The 21,020-nt window shown below is 39.9% G+C and overlaps 2 protein-coding genes across 5 annotated transcripts; both read right to left on the bottom strand.

The window, feature by feature from the left end:
• Positions 1-464: 464 nt before the first annotated feature.
• chrna3 (cholinergic receptor, nicotinic, alpha 3) lies at positions 465-7,475 on the bottom strand. 4 transcript variants are annotated; one of them, XM_067495274.1, is made up of 6 exons: positions 6,985-7,475; positions 6,412-6,551; positions 4,420-4,464; positions 2,817-2,926; positions 1,366-2,566; positions 465-1,266 (listed from the first exon to the last, which is right to left on the bottom strand). In XM_067495274.1, exons 1-6 carry the CDS (start codon positions 7,043-7,045, stop codon positions 1,138-1,140), a joined length of 1,686 nt encoding a protein of 561 aa, XP_067351375.1. In that variant the 5' UTR covers positions 7,046-7,475; the 3' UTR covers positions 465-1,137. The 4 variants fall into 4 exon arrangements, with proteins under 4 accessions (XP_067351375.1, XP_067351376.1, XP_067351378.1 ...); XM_067495275.1 differs by lacking the exon at positions 6,412-6,551 and having other exon boundaries at positions 6,985-7,473; XM_067495277.1 differs by lacking the exon at positions 6,412-6,551 and having other exon boundaries at positions 1,366-2,561; positions 6,985-7,038.
• A 1,777-nt stretch (positions 7,476-9,252) lies between these two features.
• On the bottom strand, positions 9,253-17,006 carry chrnb4 (cholinergic receptor, nicotinic, beta 4 (neuronal)). The gene is given in 7 exon segments (XM_067495564.1): positions 9,253-10,025; positions 11,588-12,632; positions 12,960-13,069; positions 13,286-13,330; positions 13,869-14,014; positions 16,202-16,273; positions 16,276-17,006. Coding segments are annotated over 7 exon segments (1,641 nt in total). The 5' UTR covers positions 16,334-17,006; the 3' UTR covers positions 9,253-9,860.
• Positions 17,007-21,020: the final 4,014 nt, after the last annotated feature.

Below are 21,020 nucleotides of genomic sequence, written 5' to 3' on the forward strand. Positions count from 1 at the left end.
GATACCCTGGAGACTCCCTGGAGACTCATTTCATACGTCATACATTATCTGTGAGATCTCCTGCAGATCAGCAAGACCACTTCTGAGTGAGCTATAATGAAATTCATTAGCTAGTGGTTTCTTATCAGATGTGACAAATAGCTAACATATAACATATCTTAGCTTCCCTGTCAGAATTCAATTAATACAGGCTGGTTTTCATGTGATCACATAACTTACCATCTGCCTTAATTTTCCTTGTAGAAAAAGAACCACACAATCAGATGCAGTGCACAATATTTAAACTGTGTTATCACACATGTATCCTAAGCTTTTGCATATTAGCTAATAGAATACAAAACAAATGTTAAAGTATGTCATCTCCTGCATGTATGTTTGTGTCAAACAACCACAGCTTGTTTGGCTTTTTGTAGCTTGTTCGTAACACAGAGATTGTGGCACACTAGTAGATTTCATCTGTGAATTATTATTATTTATTATTTAAAACACTTTGTGTCACATGGAAAAAGAAAAGGCATGATTCAAACCTGGGACACTTACATTCCACATGTCATGCACTTTAACCATAAATGGCAGAAAATAAGGTGACCACCACCAAGAATTTCACCAGTTACCTTATTGTACGTCTTGTTTGGGAAGAAACTGGAGCCCCTAGTGGAAAACTCACACAAGCACAGGGATCATGTTTTTAATAAATGACCACACTTTCTAGAGGATATCTGTACAAATCATTTGCGTATTTTTCAGTACCCCTTTAAAAACCTTTAGTTACTTGTAGTAACAAAGCATTACCACATGATGTCCCTCTTTCACCATCTAACACCCTGCCTTAGGTCTCACAGCCAGAGAAATCCACATTACAGTGAATGGCAAAGAATCTTTGTAAATGTGTTTTTTATTTTGGGCATAGTACACTATATGACATTAGAAAACAATACAATTTCTAATAAGAGGATTTTGATTTAATACACAAATGGATGATCACTTAGAAAGTCCAAATCAGGAAGTCCTCAAGCAATTATCGAAAAACAAAACAACATCTACAGTATCTCCTAATGGCTTTATACATTTCTCTCTCTGAGCCATGGCAAAAATGTGCACTCCATTAGTCTGTAGTACATATTTTGTCAAACATGTTCAAATATCCTCCACAAGTAATAGAGGCTGAAGGAAGAGGCCAGCTGTTCCCAGGATACACACAAGGACAAAGACCCACAGAAAGATCCTGTCGATAACCATGGCGACGTATTTCCAGTCATCCTGAACCTGTCAGAGTAGGACATGGCGAGAGTTACCTTAAAGACTAATTTCCTAGAAGCTGCAGCTTTATCACTTGATTTAAAATAGTTGATTGTAGACACTCACCTCTTTTGCTTCATTCTGTAGTCTCATGTTCTCTGCTATGTATTTGACACTCTCAATAGCCTCTCTGATTTCAGGGGAGAGCGGCAACAGGGACGTAATTCCGCCATCCAAAGACTCAGAGCTGGAACACTGACTGCCCCCCCCACCCCCAACAGCTCCACTTCCAGTCAGAATCCCGAGACTGCCCAGTCCTCCACTGCCTCCCCCACAGTCTGCAGGCAGTTTACTGGAGCTTTTGTGCCAAAAGCAGTTGCAGCGGCCTTCACAGCATAAAAACCCAGAGTCAACACCTTTGGTTGGGTCTCCGCTCAAGTTATTGAGGTTAGAGAGCTCTGTGTTGGCGGCTCTGTGCTGGCGGTTCGTCAGGCTGGACACCACGCAGGAAGCTATAGCCTGAGCTTTGTGATGCTTCTGGAAAGTACCAGATGAATGAATGGCACAGGCTCTCGAATGCATCGTGTGAACACTGCCACCCACTGTCACCTTCTCTGGGTCTCTCTCTGGCCTGGTCATGAACATCACCCTAGGTAGCATTCCCAAGAACACACTTCTCACCCAACAGGGCATGGTGTGTGTCTTTGGTGTGCGGTAATGGACATTTAGCACAAAAACTGTGATGACAATGGAGAGGGTGACAAAGATCATGGTAAAGAGGAGATACTCGCCAATCAGGGGGATGACTAGTGAGGTAGAGGGGATGGTCTCTGTTATGACCAGAAGGAAGACAGTTAATGAGAGCAGGACAGAGATGCAAAGTGTGACTTTCTCACCACAATCAGAAGGCAGGTAGAAGACGAGCACAGTGAGAAAGGAGATGAGGAGGCAAGGGATGATCATATTGATGGTGTAGAATAGAGGCAGACGGCGGATGTATAAAGAGTAAGTGATATCTGTGTAGATCTCCTCACAGCAGTTGTACTTAATGTCATGCTTGTAACCAGGGGCATCAATGATCATCCACTCGCCGCTCTCCCAGAAGTCTTTTAGGTTTATGGTGGAGCCAATTAGCACCAGGTCAATCTTTGCTTTATCATAAGTCCAGGAGCCAAATTTCATGGTGCAGTTTTGGTAGTCAAAAGGGAAGTAAGTGACATCGATCTTGCAGGAGCTCTTGAATATGGCTGGAGGAATCCAGGTAACGTCCCCATTGTAACGAAGTAGAGCCTTTGTTTTATCATCAACCTGGAAATCTCCGACTGCACTGCAGACAAAGAAAGAGAAGGAAAGACAGGAGTGTGTGTGTGTGTGTGTGTGTTCACAGACAGTTGAGTCAAGATTCTATCAACAATTGAATTTTGTGCCACAGAGATTAATCAAAGAATTGCACACTCTGACATTCCTTACGCTGTCCTTTAAGAATATGCAATACAAAAAAGTGTCCCATGCAAAATCAGAGACTGAAATAATATGTCACTGTGCAGCTATTCTTCATTGTAAGTTGTTTTGCTCACTTGTTGTAGAGAACAATGTCTGGCTTCCAAATCCTGTTGGATGGCACTCGTATAAACTCAACACCTCCAAAATCTTTTGGATTCCACCTGAGCTTATAATCATTCCAGATCTGAAAGATATAACAAGGTGCCTTAGCTTAGAATGTTCACATGCTTGTGTTAGAAGCAATAACAAACTAAAACTGAGGTGGATGGGGCGCAAATGATTCTGCACATATTTAATAAATTAACCAAGTTTTAAAAACTGCCCTGATGAAGACCTACATAATCACATGTAGGCTAGTAAATTTTATAGTTTTCAAGAAAAAAAACACACAAATGTCTACCTGATGGTTGAGCTAGAGGAGAAATCAGGGCATAAACACCATTAGAGTGTGTCCTCTGGAAACAGTGAATGTCTACACAAAGTTACATGGCAATCTGCCATAGTCATTTAGTTTGTTCATTCATGCCACCAGCATGCCTAAAAAGATACAGGACCTGTAGTAAGTGCTGTTTCTAGCATGCTATGTTGTCACATGCTGAGCAAAATGTCTTGCAAACAATTCCAAAAGGAAGAGTCAGGATTTCATCCCTGGAACAATTCTTTGCAGTGGCGTTATTGCAGTCCAAGTGGAACAGCTTTAAACAGCTTTATGAAGCTTCCTATCAGATATAAGGCCAACAAGGTAGCACTTGTTCCCTCATGGTGATTGTCTTCACCTATACACATTTGTGAAATGTCCCCCATAAAACACGAGAAACTATTTTCTTTACCAGTGGCATACAGATAGAGCTTATCCATTACTGTATGTGTGTGAGGAGATACAATAGACCACACTTCAGTGTGTTTTATTGAGGTTTTGATCACTGTTTTCCACCCCCATTTGAGGACAGCCAGTGATCTCATGAGATCCATAAAGTGACAACAGCAAAGCAACCCCAGAGAGCTGTAAAAATTTAACTTCATTAAGAAACAGTGAGCATCTGGACTGTATTGCAAGATTTGAGTGGGTAGTGGGGGAAATGCACATTTTTATTTTTCAAGAGAGACTAATACAGATGTCAATAAAAAATGGTCTTTTTTTCTAAACACCAACAAGCCACAACAGCTCCACCCTTTAGTACACCTGACACCAGGGCAGAAGAGTATTTGAGACTTGCCATGGCTCATTTGATTAAAAACTAGTTCACTGCACTATGCATCATGGAAGATGAGGCACCATGTGGCACCGACTGGATGATAAAACCACCAAACCATAGAGGATGTACGTGCAGCTTCTTTTCTGTTGTACACTCTGACAAGCATAGCATAGTTTCAATCAGGTTGGTTCATTCCGGTTTAGTTTATTTAAGAGGCCCAGGTGTCTGTCACACTGTCAAAAGGAAGATTGTGGACTATCATGACAACAAGATACACTCCATACCACAGTGTCAAATTGAACCTGGGGTCATTTGGTTTATATCATTTGAAAGCATCAGGAATGCAAACATCAGATTGTTTTAGTTTTTTCCACGGAATAATTCAATTTGTCAATCTAAAATCATCTATCAGAGAAGGCTAGATCCATACTTGATGACCTTACTCAAGGTCATTTTGTGCACTCATACACCATACACTTACATGTCTCAGCCACAGATTGGTTTCCATGATCTGATTGACTTCATCCTGAAAATAGAACAGAAGTGGTAATGAAGGTATTTTAGAAAAGAAAAGCTAATCTATGTTCACATTTGGAAGTTAAAACAGAAACTGACAGAAGCAATCATCCAACTGACCCCTGAAGATTGTTTGTGTGCCGTGAACAGGGTCAGACCTCTGCATATCCTGCACAAGAGAATTCATAGAGACACACCTGAGTCCTCTGTGCCTGGAGCATAATGCACGGCTGGAGCAAAGCCTTCACTTTTATTCGGGGGGGGGGGGCAGATGTGTCAGCATCAGATTTGTGTATGACTTCAGACCATGAACAAACTAATCTCATGAGCCACTGCATAACATTAACAAATGTGACCTCATGCACCAGTGGATGGAAGAAGGCCACAGGTTCATTCTGCATTTATTGTACTGAGAGAAAACCTTCTGTGTGGGAAGAAAATACGAGGCTAAAGCCAGCAGCTTGTTAGCTTATCTTAACGCAAAGCTAGTCACTTATTTCGTAGAAAGGTAATATTTTGTTTTTTGCACGGGTTAAAAAAATTACTCTTATTCAAATATTGTTGGACAAAGCGAACTAGATGATGATTTAATCTTCTCTTTGAATCCAAGGCAATAAAGTGAATAAGCACATTTCCCAACAGCCTCTGTTACCACCATAACCTCAAGACAGCCCGTGGAACAATCTGTGATTATGGGATGATTACTGAGGCAGCCCAGACAATGAGCTATTGATGGTCTTAATGAACTAATACAGTTCTGCTGCAATTGGTGTAGGCTGACCAATACCCACTGCATCTGGGTTTGGAGCAGCAGGTGTGCAGAGAGAATAACTGTCATTCATCAGCACCTGGAGCTCTGTAGCGATGCCACATTACCAGAGAGAATACCCTAAATACCCTTAAGAGAATATAACAAAATCCCTTTGTCTTCTCTAAAATCAGACAAGTCTTCAATACTTATCTAATTCTTTACAGACTAAAATGTATTGCTTACGCACACGCAAAGGAAAATAGATTAGGATGGTGTGCAATATGTTAGATCACAAATTATGTATTGAAACTGTTTAGAAAAAGTCGTGGCTCCAATTACCATTGGCTTTCCTGCCACTACTTCCATACTACGCAATATGAGGGTTTGGTCAGGAGACTGTTAGTATAGCTTAGCATTAATCTTAGAAGCAAACAGAAAAAGCTAACCTGACTCTTCCCTGATATAAAATCACCTACCAGCACATAAAAAGCTCAAGAAGTATAATATTATATGTAAGAAAGCTACTATGTTTATGCAAGGATTTTCGTTTTGTGAATGAAGCTGTCCTGCCTGTCCAACACAAGCCTTTTTGACTTAGTTATCAACATCAACTCTAGTCCTGTCTGAGTTAAGTGGAAAGGGCATCTGTCTGCCCTGCCAGTCAGCAGTTCTCAAGAAGCTTCAGCTGAACCTGCCGGTAAATCCAGGACATGCTCGGCTGAAGTGCCAGTGATTGAGTGATGGAAGCTGCAAACACTGAGAGGTACTCAGACAGCTGACATTTCCCTTCTTGTCCAGGCCAGATGGACAGCCGCGAAACCCTTCTTTTTACCTAGTTTGCTCATTAGTGTTACGTACCAGGGGTTACTGGTGGGGAAAGTCTCTGGTGTCTGAGATGGCATCCTATATAACTATAATTATTCTTGTTTCTAAAACATTGTTGTCACAAGACAAATCCACAATCAACCTATTTTCTCTGAGGTTTCCTACTAATAACCTGGTGTGTTATGCTCACACCCTTTGCACCAAATGCTGCCTTTCTGCTACTTGATCCTGTTTGTTGTTTGTATCTTTCAGGTCATTTCTGCTCATTGAGCAGGGCGATGTATGTTTGACTACGATGAGGTAACAGCTTATTACTCAGGGTAGCCGACTGTAGACATCAACAATTATCACAGAAGCACTGACCTTTTGTAGGCCACTTACCACTTTGACTAGCTGTGACATGGACAGCTCGAACTGTACAATGACCGGGTCGGACACATTTTCCACAGGTCGTATGTACTGATTGTAGTTGGTGAATATCACAGAGAAGAGTTTGTGCTCTGCATTGTAACATGTGCCTCCTGAATCAGAGCAGAAGGTCAGACAAATGTATGTCATGTTTTAAGTATAATTGACTGCCACAAGGTCATGTTTTTTACAATACTGTAGCTCTGCAACAATTCTATTTATTTTTATAGGCATATGATGCTCTCTTTACGTTATCATGCAGGTGTTGACTTGTATTATGATGTTTCTTCAGTGTAAAGAAAGAATTGACCATAATACAAATATTACAATTACCTCAAAAACACAACCCCAGCTTCAGTGAAGGCATTTTTCTCTCTTGATGCCTCAAAATATTTAGGATGCTAATGTAAAATTCATTTAAAATGATGTTTCATTTAATAATTGTGTGAAGAGACTACAGTAAAAACATGCACAGAAGGCAGCATTATTAAACAAAGTTTTGAAAAGCACAAGTGAGCAAGGTGTCGTGGAAAGCCTGTTACTCACCTGCCAGAAGAAACAGAAGGAAGGAGCATGTGGTCAAACCGAAGCAAAATCTGCCTTTCATCCTTTTTCACCTGACAAAAAAAGCATCCAGGGTCAGTGGCAGCAGCGCTCCGCAGAGCAGACAGGAGGAGAAAGTGGGAAGAGTGAAAGCTGCTGGGAGAGCCAGAGAGCAGGGAGAGAGAGGCAGAGCCACACTGAGCCACACAGCCAGTCACTGACAGGAGGCAGGCCACTGCAAAAAATGTGCAACCCATGGCGACCTAGTCCAATAAAACAAGGAAAACTGGACAGAGTGAGTTTTTCACTTAGAAATCACAAGTAGTTCCCATTGGCCTTAAATTTGCCCTTTTTTTTAGTTTGTTGTGTTATGTGTTATCGGCTAATAGTGCACACGTTGTGGCCACAGTCTTTCCTCAAGTTGGAAAAAAGGTTATAATAAAAAGATAATATTAATGAAAAGGTTTAGTTTTTCCAGAATAGAAAGTGGGGGTTGAAGGTAACCTACAGCTTGGTGCACAGTTTTGTAGAAAACTAAAAGTAATAAATCATTTTTAAAAAATCTTTCAAATCCCCCCTACATTGAGGTTATGTAAACGAGAATTATTTTTTATGTTTGATGAGAGAGATTTCTTTGCCTTTTTACTCTCTCTGTCCAGCTGAAGTGGGCGGAGCATCATCCCAATCAATCTGATACCCGATACCTCTGGGCACCAATCAGCCTTTAGAAACATCAGACTCCGTTGGTTGGCTGGTTGCTCTCATTCAAATATTTTAAAAACTGCACTCATAGTTATGATGAAGAAGTTCATATAAAATCTTATTAAGAAAAAAGGCGAAGTCAAGGTTTCTGGGACACATTTCCTAAACCCAGGTGATGTCTACATATTTTCCTCTTACAACCCTATTAGATCTCTAAATAACATGCGAGGTCAGTGGAGTCTGTGTGTTTCACTCAGACGTGGCTGTCAGCCACAAACAATCTTTCTTCATTAGATTTTTTTCTTTGTGTATTTGTTTATGACATAGAATCCATTTCTAAATGGGATGTATATAATTATTGTCTTTGACTCCTCCCTTCATATTCTGTTGTGTTCTTATTAAGTATTCTTTGTTTTGGCCAGCAGGGTGGTGCAGTGGTTTAACCCTATATTTAAGTAAAGTAGAGGTGCAAGGGCTTTTTAGGTGGCATTTTTTGGCAAGTAAGGTAAAAGAATAGAGAATTCACCCAGTGGGATGACTAAAAGCTACATCACAAAAAACTGAAACAAATGCTAATTTAACCTTCTATAAGTTACACCTAAACATGATACCTCAGGCTCAAGTCATTTATAAACACCGTGACAATGTCTAAGAATTAACCCCCAAATCTTTAACTTTGCAAAGGTTATATTTCGATTAAAAACTTACATTTCTTTAAAATGGCTGTTTCTGTGTCCGGTACATTCACTGAACAGTGTTTCTATCCAGCTCTAATTAGATACTAATGGCATAAGGCTTGTGACTTTGGACCTTTCATTGAGTATGGAATAAAGATTCCTCACACTTCAGATTTTTTGAAACAGATACTGGATTGTAATGGTTGATATCTGTTTCACTGCCCTGTGCCTCTTTGCTGAAGACAGAAATGTAACGACTGAATGAAGGAGCAATGAATGATTTTAAAAACTGCAAACATAGATTCAAGTAAAACAAGTCAGATGCTGATTGGGTTTTCTTGATTTAAATGGGGGACTCACAAAAGAACTAATAGTCTGCAGAATCACTAACAAGCCCACTCAGCACAGTTTATTGAAAAGAGGGTTTGAGTGTGTGTGGGCGTGTGTGTGCGTGTGGATGTGTAAAGATTCAACATGGGTTTGTGTGCAGCGTTTAGCTCCACTTTTCTTAATATCTGTGCCTGCCAGAAAGTACAAATTAAAAAAGCAGTTGACCGAGATCAGCTCTGGTGAAAAGGCACAAATGAGAAACTACAGGATTTCAGTGCCTGGAACAAATACATTACCTATTCTCTTCTTCATAGACTTAAAAGCCCATGTATAGATTAGTTTGGACATGCGTGAGGGCTCTGGCCACCACTATGGCAAAAGCATCATCAGTTCTTTCTTTCTTGGCATGGTCACTCATTCTCACATTTAAACTGAACCACTATCTTATCTATGTTCTAATTGGAACATTTTGAAAGTATTTATTCTGAGGACAAACTTTATTACCATCAACACCAATTAAGTTAGGACTTTGATAAAAACCAGACAGTATAATAACTTTATTTGGCATTTTAGATTTTTAATCAAACTGAAGACCACACATATGAATCCTTATTATCCACTATTTAATCACACATCACATTTAAATGGTGGGGTAATACACCTTTAACACAATTAATGAGCTAAAAAACAAATGACTCATACACATGTTACTTACTCTATATCTCTGTCATACTGGGTATATTCCTAGAACAGTTTAACAGGCCACACTTGCGGCGAATGCTACGTTCAGTACCGTTCTGCAGAGGAAAAACCTCAGTGCAGTTGTTCCATTATAGGTCAGTTGCAGATACAAAGTTTCCTCAAAACACTGGGAGCAATACAGCTTTGTGTTGTTGTAGCTCACACTGTTTAGATTATTAATAGACATTTATGTCCATTTATGTCTTGTGTCTGTCCCACTAATGTACACAATAAGTGTTTCCAAGTACTTTTCACATGAAATCCACTTAAGTTCCATATTGATGAAATCTGGCTTACAGAGCATGATGTCAGTGCATCCGGTCGCTGCCAATACGGCACTACAAGCAAAAAACTAAGAACACTTTCAAGCTATTACTTCCCTGCATCCACTCATAACTATGCTTATCCTATAAATTCAATTGCTTCTGGTCAGATGCGAGGGGTCTCTGAGCTAGGCTGCTGGCTGGGAATAATCTGACTCTGGAACAGAGGCTGGAGAAACAAGCCCAGCGTACCAACCACACACACTATAATAAAGATCCACAAGAACAAACGATCCACGACCATGGCCACATATTTCCAGTCCTCTATAACCTGTAAATGTAAAGAAAGCACACATTAGTCAATAAGGATTTGTGTCACAAAAGTACACAAGCATGTTTACAAATAATAAACAAACACCTTTAATAAACCTTGAGAGCTGTGCAGTAAGCAAATCCTTCCAAACGTCTGTGCAGCCACTCGGGGCACAGAGTGGATGAGTGAGTGAATAAGCATGTGAGTGCTTCACTTTACATCCAGAGACAAATGTAAAACATTGATCCTATCTCTTACATAATGCAATTACGTCTTAAAGTGCATTGTGTTCATCAGCAATTGGACTGAAATTAACTAAAAAATGTGTCTCACATAAATAACATTTTTACAATAGCTTAATTTTAAAATGCAGTGTTCCATGTGGAAGGGGAATATTTGAAAAGGAATATAGTACAATTATAACCCTGTAAGGACCCATCCCTGTATTGCTGAGACCTATTCTGAAATATGTACCTACTGACCCTTTCACCCCATTTTCAATGCTATCCTTGGCAGTTTTTGAATTTTGTCCTTTCTCATTTCTGGTTCATCCTCTTTTATTGATTTGTCAGAGAAAAAGATTGATTACCTAAAGTCTACTTTCAATTTGCCGGGTCACCACCACTACTTAACGGGTATTGGTATTCCGTCCTCCCTCTGAAGGGTCACAGACGGCACAATAAATGTTATCATATCAATAGATGCTTAATATAGATGGTTCAGTGTAAGAGAATGTTCCTATTTTTAAGGTATTATTATCTGTTCTTATGTAGAGACGATATTTGTGTTTAATGTGTTGAATATTTCATATTTAATAGGTTTTGCTTTTTTGTATTGGTGCATGTGTAGTATAGTATATGTTTACATATTCATACACCTTAAGATTAGCTAGCCATAGCATCACCATAGAAACATGGTGTTATGAAGGCCCGTAAAAATATATAAAGAACTGCACGTTACATTTTGCATTGTGATGCCACCAAAATTAATACAGTTAAAACAGAAAGACACAAGAAGTGTATTTACTAACTTTATGCACATCAAGTTTCTTAAATCTTTTTAAATTTCTCAGGAAAAAAAATCAGATTAAATCCTTTAAGAGGTCATTTTATGCATAACGTTGGGTACATATTTTTATTCTTGAGCTCTACTGAAATATTTTCCAGTTTCCGAAACTGCTGATTCTTCTTATAATGGTCCTTTATGTAGTAACTCTTCTTCAGTGCGATATAAACACTGCTTTGGCTCCTGCCTCTTTAAGGCTCTTCTCACCCAAATTCAATTGTTTCTGATTGGCTATGTTGTAGAACAGTGGTGAGCCATTGATTTAATATGAGTACGCGATCAAAACGGAGGTACATTGGTACCTGACAGTTTGCACACACTGTTGGGAACTTTTGGGGAGGATCCAGAGAAAGACTCTGGGAGCCTCTGGAAAGCATGACAGAGTCAACAGAGCAAACAGAAACATGAGATTTTGATTTTTTGCTTCTACATATGTTCAGCTCGCATGCTGGAATTTTCCTGTTGTTTAATCTGAACATTCATTATCACAACATTTAAGTTCTAAGTATACATACGCTCTGATCATCATCATCTCCCATCATGTGCTCTGCCACAAAGCGCACCCCGTCCACTGCCTCCTGGACATCAGCAGCCCAGTCTGAGCTACTTCTTTGCTGGAGGTTCTGGAAGGAAGTGGGAAGGTAATCGGTGGAGCGAAAGTCCCCTTTCCTGTTGGATTGGCTATAGCCCATTGAAGGACCAACATTTTTATGTCCCGGGGTGGAGAAGGCAGAGTCGGAAGACAGCAAGGCAGAAGAAGACATGGTGGTACCTGTTCTGGAAGGAACTGGGTAACCCAAACCCAAAATGGCTCTCCTTGCCTGTAGGCACTGCGATCGACGAAGTCTCTGGCTTGCTGAACTATTATGAGGCCGTCTCATGAAGAGTAAGGTAGGCAATTTGACGAGAAATATCAGCTTTACCCAGGGGGGCATGGTGTGGGTGCTAGGTGAACGGTGATGCACGTTGAGCACACAAACACTAGTGATGATGGAAAATGTCACAAGCACCATAGTGAACATCAGGTACTTGCCAATCAGAGGCACCTCCAGGGAGGTTGGAGGAACGATCTTTGAAATTAAAAGCAGAAATACAGTGAGAGCCAAGAGGACAGATATGCAGAGGGTCATCTTCTCTCCACAGTCTGAAGGCAAGTAAAAGACCAGAATGGCCAGAGATGTGATCAAAACACAAGGAATAATTAGGTTTATGGTATAGAAAAGTGGCTTCCTCTTGATGATAAAGTCATACGTGAGGTCCACATAGGTGGGATCCAGAGGGTTGACAGTCCGTCTACCCGGTAATGCCAAGATATCCCACTCCCCACTGGGAGTAAAATCATCCATACTGGCCACCTCAGACTTCAAGATCAGGTCAATTTCTGTGTGGTCATATGTCCAAGACCGGAACTTGAGAGTGCAGTTCTGCTGGTCGAAGGGAAAATGCTTGACTTCGATCTTACAGGCGCTTTTGTAGATGGCTGGAGGAAGCCAGTTGATGCTGCCATTGAAGAGAACAATGGCATTGGTGAAGACTGTTACCTCATAAGTCCCATCAGCACTATGTAAAGAGAAGGAAAGCGAAAGAGAACTTTAGCAAGCCTTCAAATCAATCTCCAAGACCGTTGCAATGTAGTTATAGGGACAAAATTACTGATATTGGAAATTGTTCTTTGCTACAGAAACATTTAATTCATTTTAAAAACAACAACTGAAATAGACAAAGTCTTCAGAAAGTCGGTTGGAATAGATATTGATAGTGAACAGAGAGAAGCCAGGCAGAGCTTAGATCACTGTGTCTGTTTCTGATTCTGAAAAAATATATACTGGATTTATTGAGCTGTGAAAGAACCTTTTACGAAGATTGTTCTTATACAAACATACTTACTTGTTGTACAGAACAATATCTGGGAGCCAGATGTGCCTGGATGGGATGCGGAGCTTGTCAATTCCGTCATACTTTGCAGGGTCCCACGATAACCTGTAATCCACCCAGTGCTGGAGAAACCAGGCCATTAAGTCTGACTTCCACACACTGATTTCTAATTACATGCTTAATTATCGACGAAAAATATATTTGCTGCACAATTACCGAAGCAGCCCACACATTGAAACAGGAGAATAGATATGCTTTAATTCAAGTTCAAGTTGAAGGGCATTTAAATAGACATAGAGGTATAGAGAGTGTGTGACACTGAGCGTAGCAACACTTACCTGAGTGGGCCAGACATTTGTGGTCATTATCTGTTCTCGTTCATTCTGTAAATGCACAAACAAGATGGAAATTGTTAGCTCAGTTTTCTGGCATAGATACACCTGAATATTTGTGAGAATAAATAACAAATGGCTTTTGCTTTGACAAACTCTGAACACTGAAGTCATGGGTTGTTCACTGTCTGGAAATGACTGCAGTAGTACCACTGGAGGTTTATACACATTCTGGCATCACATACATAACATACAGATCTAATAAAGTGTTACCAAATGCCAATTACACCAAGGGCTACAATGCAAACTCGTAAACTGAGGCTGTGAGTGAGCCTTGCTGCTTTGCTCTGCAGCTGGGAGGAGCTTCCACTGTAAATCAGAGGAGAGCCTCTATGACTGTGGCTAAAACAGCTTTATGGCCCCTTTTAATCCAATGTGCTGAAGTTTCAATCTGGAAATGACAGAGGCAGAGATCACAGCTGACCAGATATTCTCGACTTCATCTATCCATTTAGAGCTCAGGCAGATACACATACATAAATAACTTTACACCCATCTTCTTGGTGGGCAGGAGTAATTGGTGCCTCACCACACTGATGAGCTGTGCCAGAGACACTTGCAGCTTCACTGTGACCCTCTCAGTCCTGTTGACAGCCGGCCGGATGAGTGGATTGTAACGGTCCTTTCCCAGCAACCAGTTCATGAGACGCTCCTCTGACTCAGCACTGCTGCTACCTGGGGATTAAATTGTAAACACGTATAGTGTATAAACATCCAAAATTATAGTATCAATTTTAATATTTTTATCTTGGTGGTCAGAAAGAAAAAGCCTGGACTAAAATAACGATACAGATTAATGTGACTATTGTTAGGATATATTGAAACCTAAGTGAAAAGAAAATTGAGCATTTATTGTGTTTCTGGCTGGGGACAAATAATGATTACATTACAAAAAATCAATAACTGTTTCATGTGCATGACAGCACACAGTGCATGAGGACAGGAAGGATACGACAATCTACTATCTTTTGTTGGCTTTATAAAATGTACACACTTACCCCCTCTGTCTGGCCCTGTGGTAAACCTCTAAAATACAATGAAAAGAAAGAGACAGCTAAAATATGCTTCTTCATCTGTTCCAATCGGATGTGTCAGTCGCTCATACAGCACATATAACTTTTCAAGCCTTGAAAGAAACAGCAGCTGTCAATTATCTTCAGTTATGCTGAAGGCCATTCATTCAGTTATTCTGTTTTTGCCTAAGTCAGGTTGATGTCAGGGATGGAGAAGCTGCACTGAAACTGATGAGCAGCTCTTCTCATCTGGAGCAGAGTGGATACATGTAGCACTACTTCTTCTATTTCCTTTAAATGCTCCTGGTTATTAACAGCCCCAACATGGCCTGGAGACTCCTCCAGATGGACCCACTGAAGAAGAATCACTACTGTTGTCTATGTTCAGCAGGAGACACTCAAGGCTGCAAAATAGATGCATTACCTTTGCCTTTTTTAAAGCTATCTGGGAATGTGGTGCAATAAAACTAAGAATTATATTGGATATCCAACACCCATCCTTCTTTCCATGCTCACTACCAAACGGTGTTACTTCAACAGCCCACAGGTTCATGTAAAAACTTTGCAGGGGGTGGCACACTGAGGGTCTATAGTCCTACGGGTCAGAATAAGCTGCTATGAATGCATCTGTGTCATTTGGCTAAGGACCCAACTAACACAGTCAGATGTCCATTAAATTTTTCAACAGATGGTGTGTTGTCAAAATCCTCAGAGCACAGAGTCAAACAAGTCCTGCCTTTCTTCCCCAGAGGTGGAGGCCACTTGCAAAACAATCAAACTTTTAATTACCTTCTGTAATCGGCTACTGGTGAGTATGTGTGTGTGTGTGTCTGTGTGTTTGTGTGTGTGTAGCATGTGTAAAAAAATAAAACGCATCTCATAAGTGCTGCTTTGACATTAAATTGACTTAGAGTGAGGTCAGGCGTGTTAATACAGGAGTCAGCTGTTGTGGAGCTGATAAGGTCACTTTGCACAGCAACACGGAAAAACATTTTTCTACAAAAATGTAACACTGTTGGAGAACTGAAAGCATGACGACGTATCAGAATGAGCCAAAGGTATTCTCTTCTTTTCTTTGTATTCCTCTTCTTGACGAAAGGATCATCAGTACTAATAATGTATTAATAATTACCATTTTTTTCATTTTTTATTTTTTACTTTGGTAAAAAAAAAAAAAGGATTTTCGTTATGTGTTTGTGCATTTCACTTAAACGTTAATGCTATCAAAATTATTGTCTATAGGCTGTTTAATATGTGAAATAAACTCAGAAGGTAATAAGTGAAAAGTGATGCCAGTAAAAAGATATTTGGCACAGATTTCCTGACAGCTATCAGGGGCTGTTCTTGATGATGTCTACACCTATAAGTAATATTTATTGTAGAATTTATTGGTACACAATATAACATATCAAACCTTCATATTAGCTCAGATTTTGTGACCATAGGCCACGTTTCATTACATTGCCTCTATATACAAATAGTGTGGCCATTCATTGGCACCACAACTCAGCTGATGGCTATGAAGATTTGTGTCCATGTTAATTTTTATTCCATACTAAAAATACTTTCAATTTTCATATTATTATTTTTATTGTTGTTGTTGTTGTTGTTGTTGCTGACCTGTATAAGTAAAGCAAAACATTTATTAATTTCATTGTGTGAGCTTTGCTGCTGAAAACTTTGTAAACATTATTAAAAGCTGAGATTCGACTTCGGGACATTAAAAAAAACGACAGTCACTTCTAAGCACAGATGCACTTTCACCCATAAAAAAAGTGGAGCTGACAGATAGAAGCACATACTAGAAAGACCCAGATCAATAGGTGAATTAAAATGAAGACACACTTACAGTAAACCAAAGAGAAAAAGTAAGCGAGGACGAAGAGAGCCCGCGTCATTTTTTCGGCACCATCTGTTCCGCAGCAGTTGTCAGTGACGAAGCCTCAAAGCTGCGGTTTTCAGCGCTCTTCCTCATGGACATGTCGGGCTTTACGCGCTCACGGGATGGACACTTTACCAGCACTGTGTTGATGCCTGAAAAAGAAAAGGTTTCCTATTTCCATATGCTGTCCCACGGTGGGGTAACTTTACGACAATGCACTCCAGGAATCCGAGCCTCCTGTGGGCAGACGGGTCTCCGCACTCCGCCAGCGCGCAGCAGCCTGCCCTGGCGCACTGCTATGTCAGTCCCCTGCAGGTCCTGTGCTCGGTCTACACCAGCTCAGCAGCTGCTTTAGATGGTAGGTTTCATGTGCTGTGTGTCACAAGGAAGATGCCAATATGTTTCACATTTTTTGTGCTTACATACATACAGTCCATTTATGGAGGAAACGCCTGATTGACAATGCTTGGATGACATCTGTGTGTGGTCAGATTATTTGTATGAGCTCTTTTTTGTTTCACCACACCCCTAGACATGATTGTATATTTGTTGAGTGAATTAACATCCTACAGTAAAACGGTATTTAGACTGAAACACATAACAACCACTTAGAAATCACAATTTTAAAGCAACATATCTGAGAACTTTGTGTTGTAAGAGAGAAGATGTTTCATGAACCATAATATAGTCATATCCAACATGGGTGTTGACCCCACAGCTGCCACCAATAGCATCCTCACTTTGACAACCCAGACACCTGAGCACAGATGTAGACATCTGGGTCTAATTCCCTTCTCGCTAACAAGTGTATTTGATGATCTTGGTGACTTGCCATCATGCACCGACTCCACACTGTTTTGGCTAAAGCATTCACAAGAAAGGATAATAAATTATTCTCTGGTCCTCGATGAGAAATTTAGTGAGGTGAGGTCCAGTCAGACCTGGAGCAGTGCAATCTTACTGTAGCAGATTTACTGTCACCACACTGCTTAAAGCCTCATTATAATGGCCAGTAAAGGAACTGGATCAGGCAGGAGGAGCAGCCCCAAGGACTCTCCTGGGCTCATAAATCTGAAGTCCAAAGACGTCTATTCTAGATCATTGAGAACAGATCAATAAGGCTTGATTAAGTTTGACCTTCAAATATATTATCACGTTGAAAGGCCATGGACTCACAGTTTGTTCATTTGTTTGCAAAACCAAATATGTGTCTGATATATTGTTTAAAACAGTTACCAGAGGTTTTCATAAAGACCACACATTGACATGCAGAACAGTGTTCTTGAATTCAATGTTACCATGTCATCCAGATGGCCATGGATTTCATTTATCTTTGCAGCACAACATCCATGCTCATAGTTTAAATTAGACCAGTATTTCCCAACTTGTGTTCTTATGACACCTCATCTGAAATCGCACATCATTTAAAGAATATTTTCCCAGCGCACGATTGGAAAATAACATTAGAGACAAGAATTTACTACACTGCTAATTATCTTGTGAACCCCCAGATTCACTCTATACCTCCAGAGAAAACCACCAAAGTGACTGTTTTATTTTGCTTTAAAGTCACGCATTATTATTGCAAAGTAGTTACTCAGCGCAGCCTTTTTAAGTAAGTCTGAAAAAGAACTGAATTTCAACGCAATACCTTTTGGAAATAAAAGCAGATGTAATACTCATTATGATGCACTTAAGTGATTCAAAGTTGATTTTCATACTGCAGAGAAATGGATACAATCACAACATGTGCACTTACTAAATAAAGGAAATTTTGCATTAGCAAATAGGGTTTGATAGAAATCCAAGGTCTGAGATAACCTTTGAAAATTACATTCAGTCAGAGATTAAAAGTGTGATCCCATCATGGAGTGAGTGAATAGGCCTTATTTTTAATATACATTCAATAATAAGAGGCAAAGTGTTGCCATGTGCAGTTCATTTTTTAAACAGCAGACTACTTCATCATATTAAAAAATGATGACAATTCAAACGGACTTATTCTGTGAAATACTCAATGGTAACAGTATGACGAAATTTAGACTTGTGTTAAAGCCAAGGACCGCATAGCTAATAGGAGCCAATCACTAATATCTCACATGTGTGTGTGTTTGTGTGTGTGTGTGTTTTTGTGCAGATAAGCAAACTGTTTGAGGGAATGAAGACACATGTTGCCAACTCCCTTTTCTTTATTACAGAGACATGTCCTGGGGAAAAGTTCTTCCTGGTCATTCTGAGTCATAAACACCAAGCTTTTCTTTTAATTAAGAATGAGGAACATTTTGTGAGTTTAAGTAGCATTACTTAAAAAGGGGAGACACAAACATAACTGTGTACTTGCCCTACATTTCACTGCTTTAATGCCTTTAATAAAAATGTAATGTAATGTGATGTAAGCCTTTAGCTCACAGCCGTAAAACACAAAGCTGACTTCAAAGAAGTAGTGCTGACGGAGACCAACTGCTCTGTTGGCACATGTCAGCATTGTCTGGGCTGTCAAGTGGCACTCAAATCCAGTGCAAAGATGAAAGCCAAATCGCATGTAGTGCTGCACTTTCTGCACTTGTGTGAGAGGAGATTTGACATGTTGAACTGTCTGAAAATTCGTTGACTGGAGTCCAATTAGCACCATTGGTGCAGGACACACAAAAAAGACTAGGCTGGTGGACGCTCCCCGATGGCCTGGAGCTTGATCACTGCTCACTGTTGGTCTGGTGTGTTGGGGCACTTAGGTAATTTCAACCTGTTCAACGTTTGTTCAACAACTAGTTTAAGATGCATCAAGTTTTAGCTGTACATGATGTGGGATGTGTAAAAGCAGCTACTGCTGACAATTGTGTCCTGCTGCATGAGAAAAACATTTAATTTCCTTTAATACAAATCAGCTGTGTCACACACAATCATATTAATAAATTCAATACATATCAGAGTGCAAAAACTGTGGGCAATGATGCAGAGCCCAGGTCACGACCTTGTTATTGAACTGGTCTTTTCAGTATAATCAGCAGCTTTAGTGTCTCCTGCTCAGTCTCTCAAAATAACTTATGTTAGCTATTGCACAAATAACCAGCAAAGCCAAGTGTTCATTGCAAACTTTACTGCCATTACTAACATGCTTCAGACCTGTACTGAACCTTACAGAAAGTTACAGCGGCTGCAGACGATAGATAATATCATAATCTGTCAAAAATACAAACTGCTTTACTGAGGTCCTGTTTGAACTAAATTCATTGTTAATTTTAATAACCATACTGACTTTAAAATGCATTTCATTAGGGATGTTAAAGAAACACCGTTCATCACTAAGTAACATGTGTCTTTCTGTGAATATGCTGCTAGAATTTTGTTTTCTCATGTTGATGAAATCACCAAAGTTCCAGCAGAATGGTTCAGCTTCAGAAAAAGATGTTTATCTGGATAGTCATCACCTGGTTTCTTCCTCTCACCTGTGCACTGTAGACTGTGTTTGGCACATAAATACACAGACAGGCAATGCTCATTTTAAAATTCAAGTTCTGCACTGATCGTTCCAATCAGTAATTAGATTTTTTAGTCATTCTCTCTCTCTCTCTCTCTCTCTCTCTCTCTCTCTCTCTCTCTCTCTCTCTCTCTCTCTAACAAAACTAATATGCGGTATATTTCCATGAGTATTTTGAGGATGCTTAGCATACCAAAGCCTTTCAATAGCCCCACCTACGCAGTTTTCAAGGCAAAAATACTGCAAAGAGGACAACATAGACTTACCCTCAACTGAACAAACAAATATAAAAATAAGTCTGAAACTGTATCTGCAAAGACAGATTGAAAATGAAAACAAATGAAAAAGCCACGTGTGACACACCTCTGGCTGTGCAGCGTGAAAAGTGGTATGAGCTGGGTGCTTCTCTTGTAGGAGCCACATAACACATTGCCGCTGACAGACATAGTGTATGAGTTCTGCGGCATCCTAGGGAAGCGTGATGGTAGAGGAATAGCTAATCAAAGAATTGCTGCTGTTGCAGTACCATGTTGCACCACTGCAATCCCACCCTGTGAGAGAAATATATCAAGCAGGCAGTTCATTACCTGAGAGTGCTTGGGCTCTTCAGTGTGATAGGTCGCTCTCTCCTGCTTTGTCCACATGAACTGGATAAATCTAGCCTACAAAACACTGCTTACTGTGTTTGTGTGTGTCAAAGTGACATTTTGAGGTCATTTTTGTGAAATCCTAATCTCTGCACTGATAACTGAGACGTCTATCATTATTCCATTTCATAATCATGACGTCTTCCTATAAAATAAATTAAAAAGAAAGGTCAATGACAATAGCTGTGCTGTGTCACTGTAGAAAAGTGAAATAACTCTTACCCAATAATTCTTGCACTCTCAGGAAATGTGCATGATTGAATCACTGCTCTCATATCACGTTCATGCACCACAATTATGCATAGATGCACAAAACAACACGTGAACTGAGCCCATGAGCCATTGCAAATAACAAACACCTGGACATCTCCTGATCAATCGTGTAACAGGCCTTATTGAAAGCAGATAAAAGCCACTTACACTGACAAGAGCTGCACATTCATTTAATCCATAACAGGACATAACATTTTAATGTAAACTTTATGAATGTTTTTATATTTATTGCAGCATTAAAAACGACACTGGCCTAAATACTCTCATCAAGCTGATAGGAAGGATTCTGGGAGCTCATCACAACTAATTAATTTCTTAAGGCCCAGCGAGTAAAGCAAAGTGCTGCATTTTAATCCAGTCCAATCCAGTTTTAATTTCAGTTCTTGCT

Source organism: Channa argus, chromosome 2 (genome assembly GCF_033026475.1).
Source record: "Channa argus isolate prfri chromosome 2, Channa argus male v1.0, whole genome shotgun sequence".
Taxonomy (NCBI): Eukaryota; Metazoa; Chordata; class Actinopteri; order Anabantiformes; family Channidae; genus Channa; species Channa argus.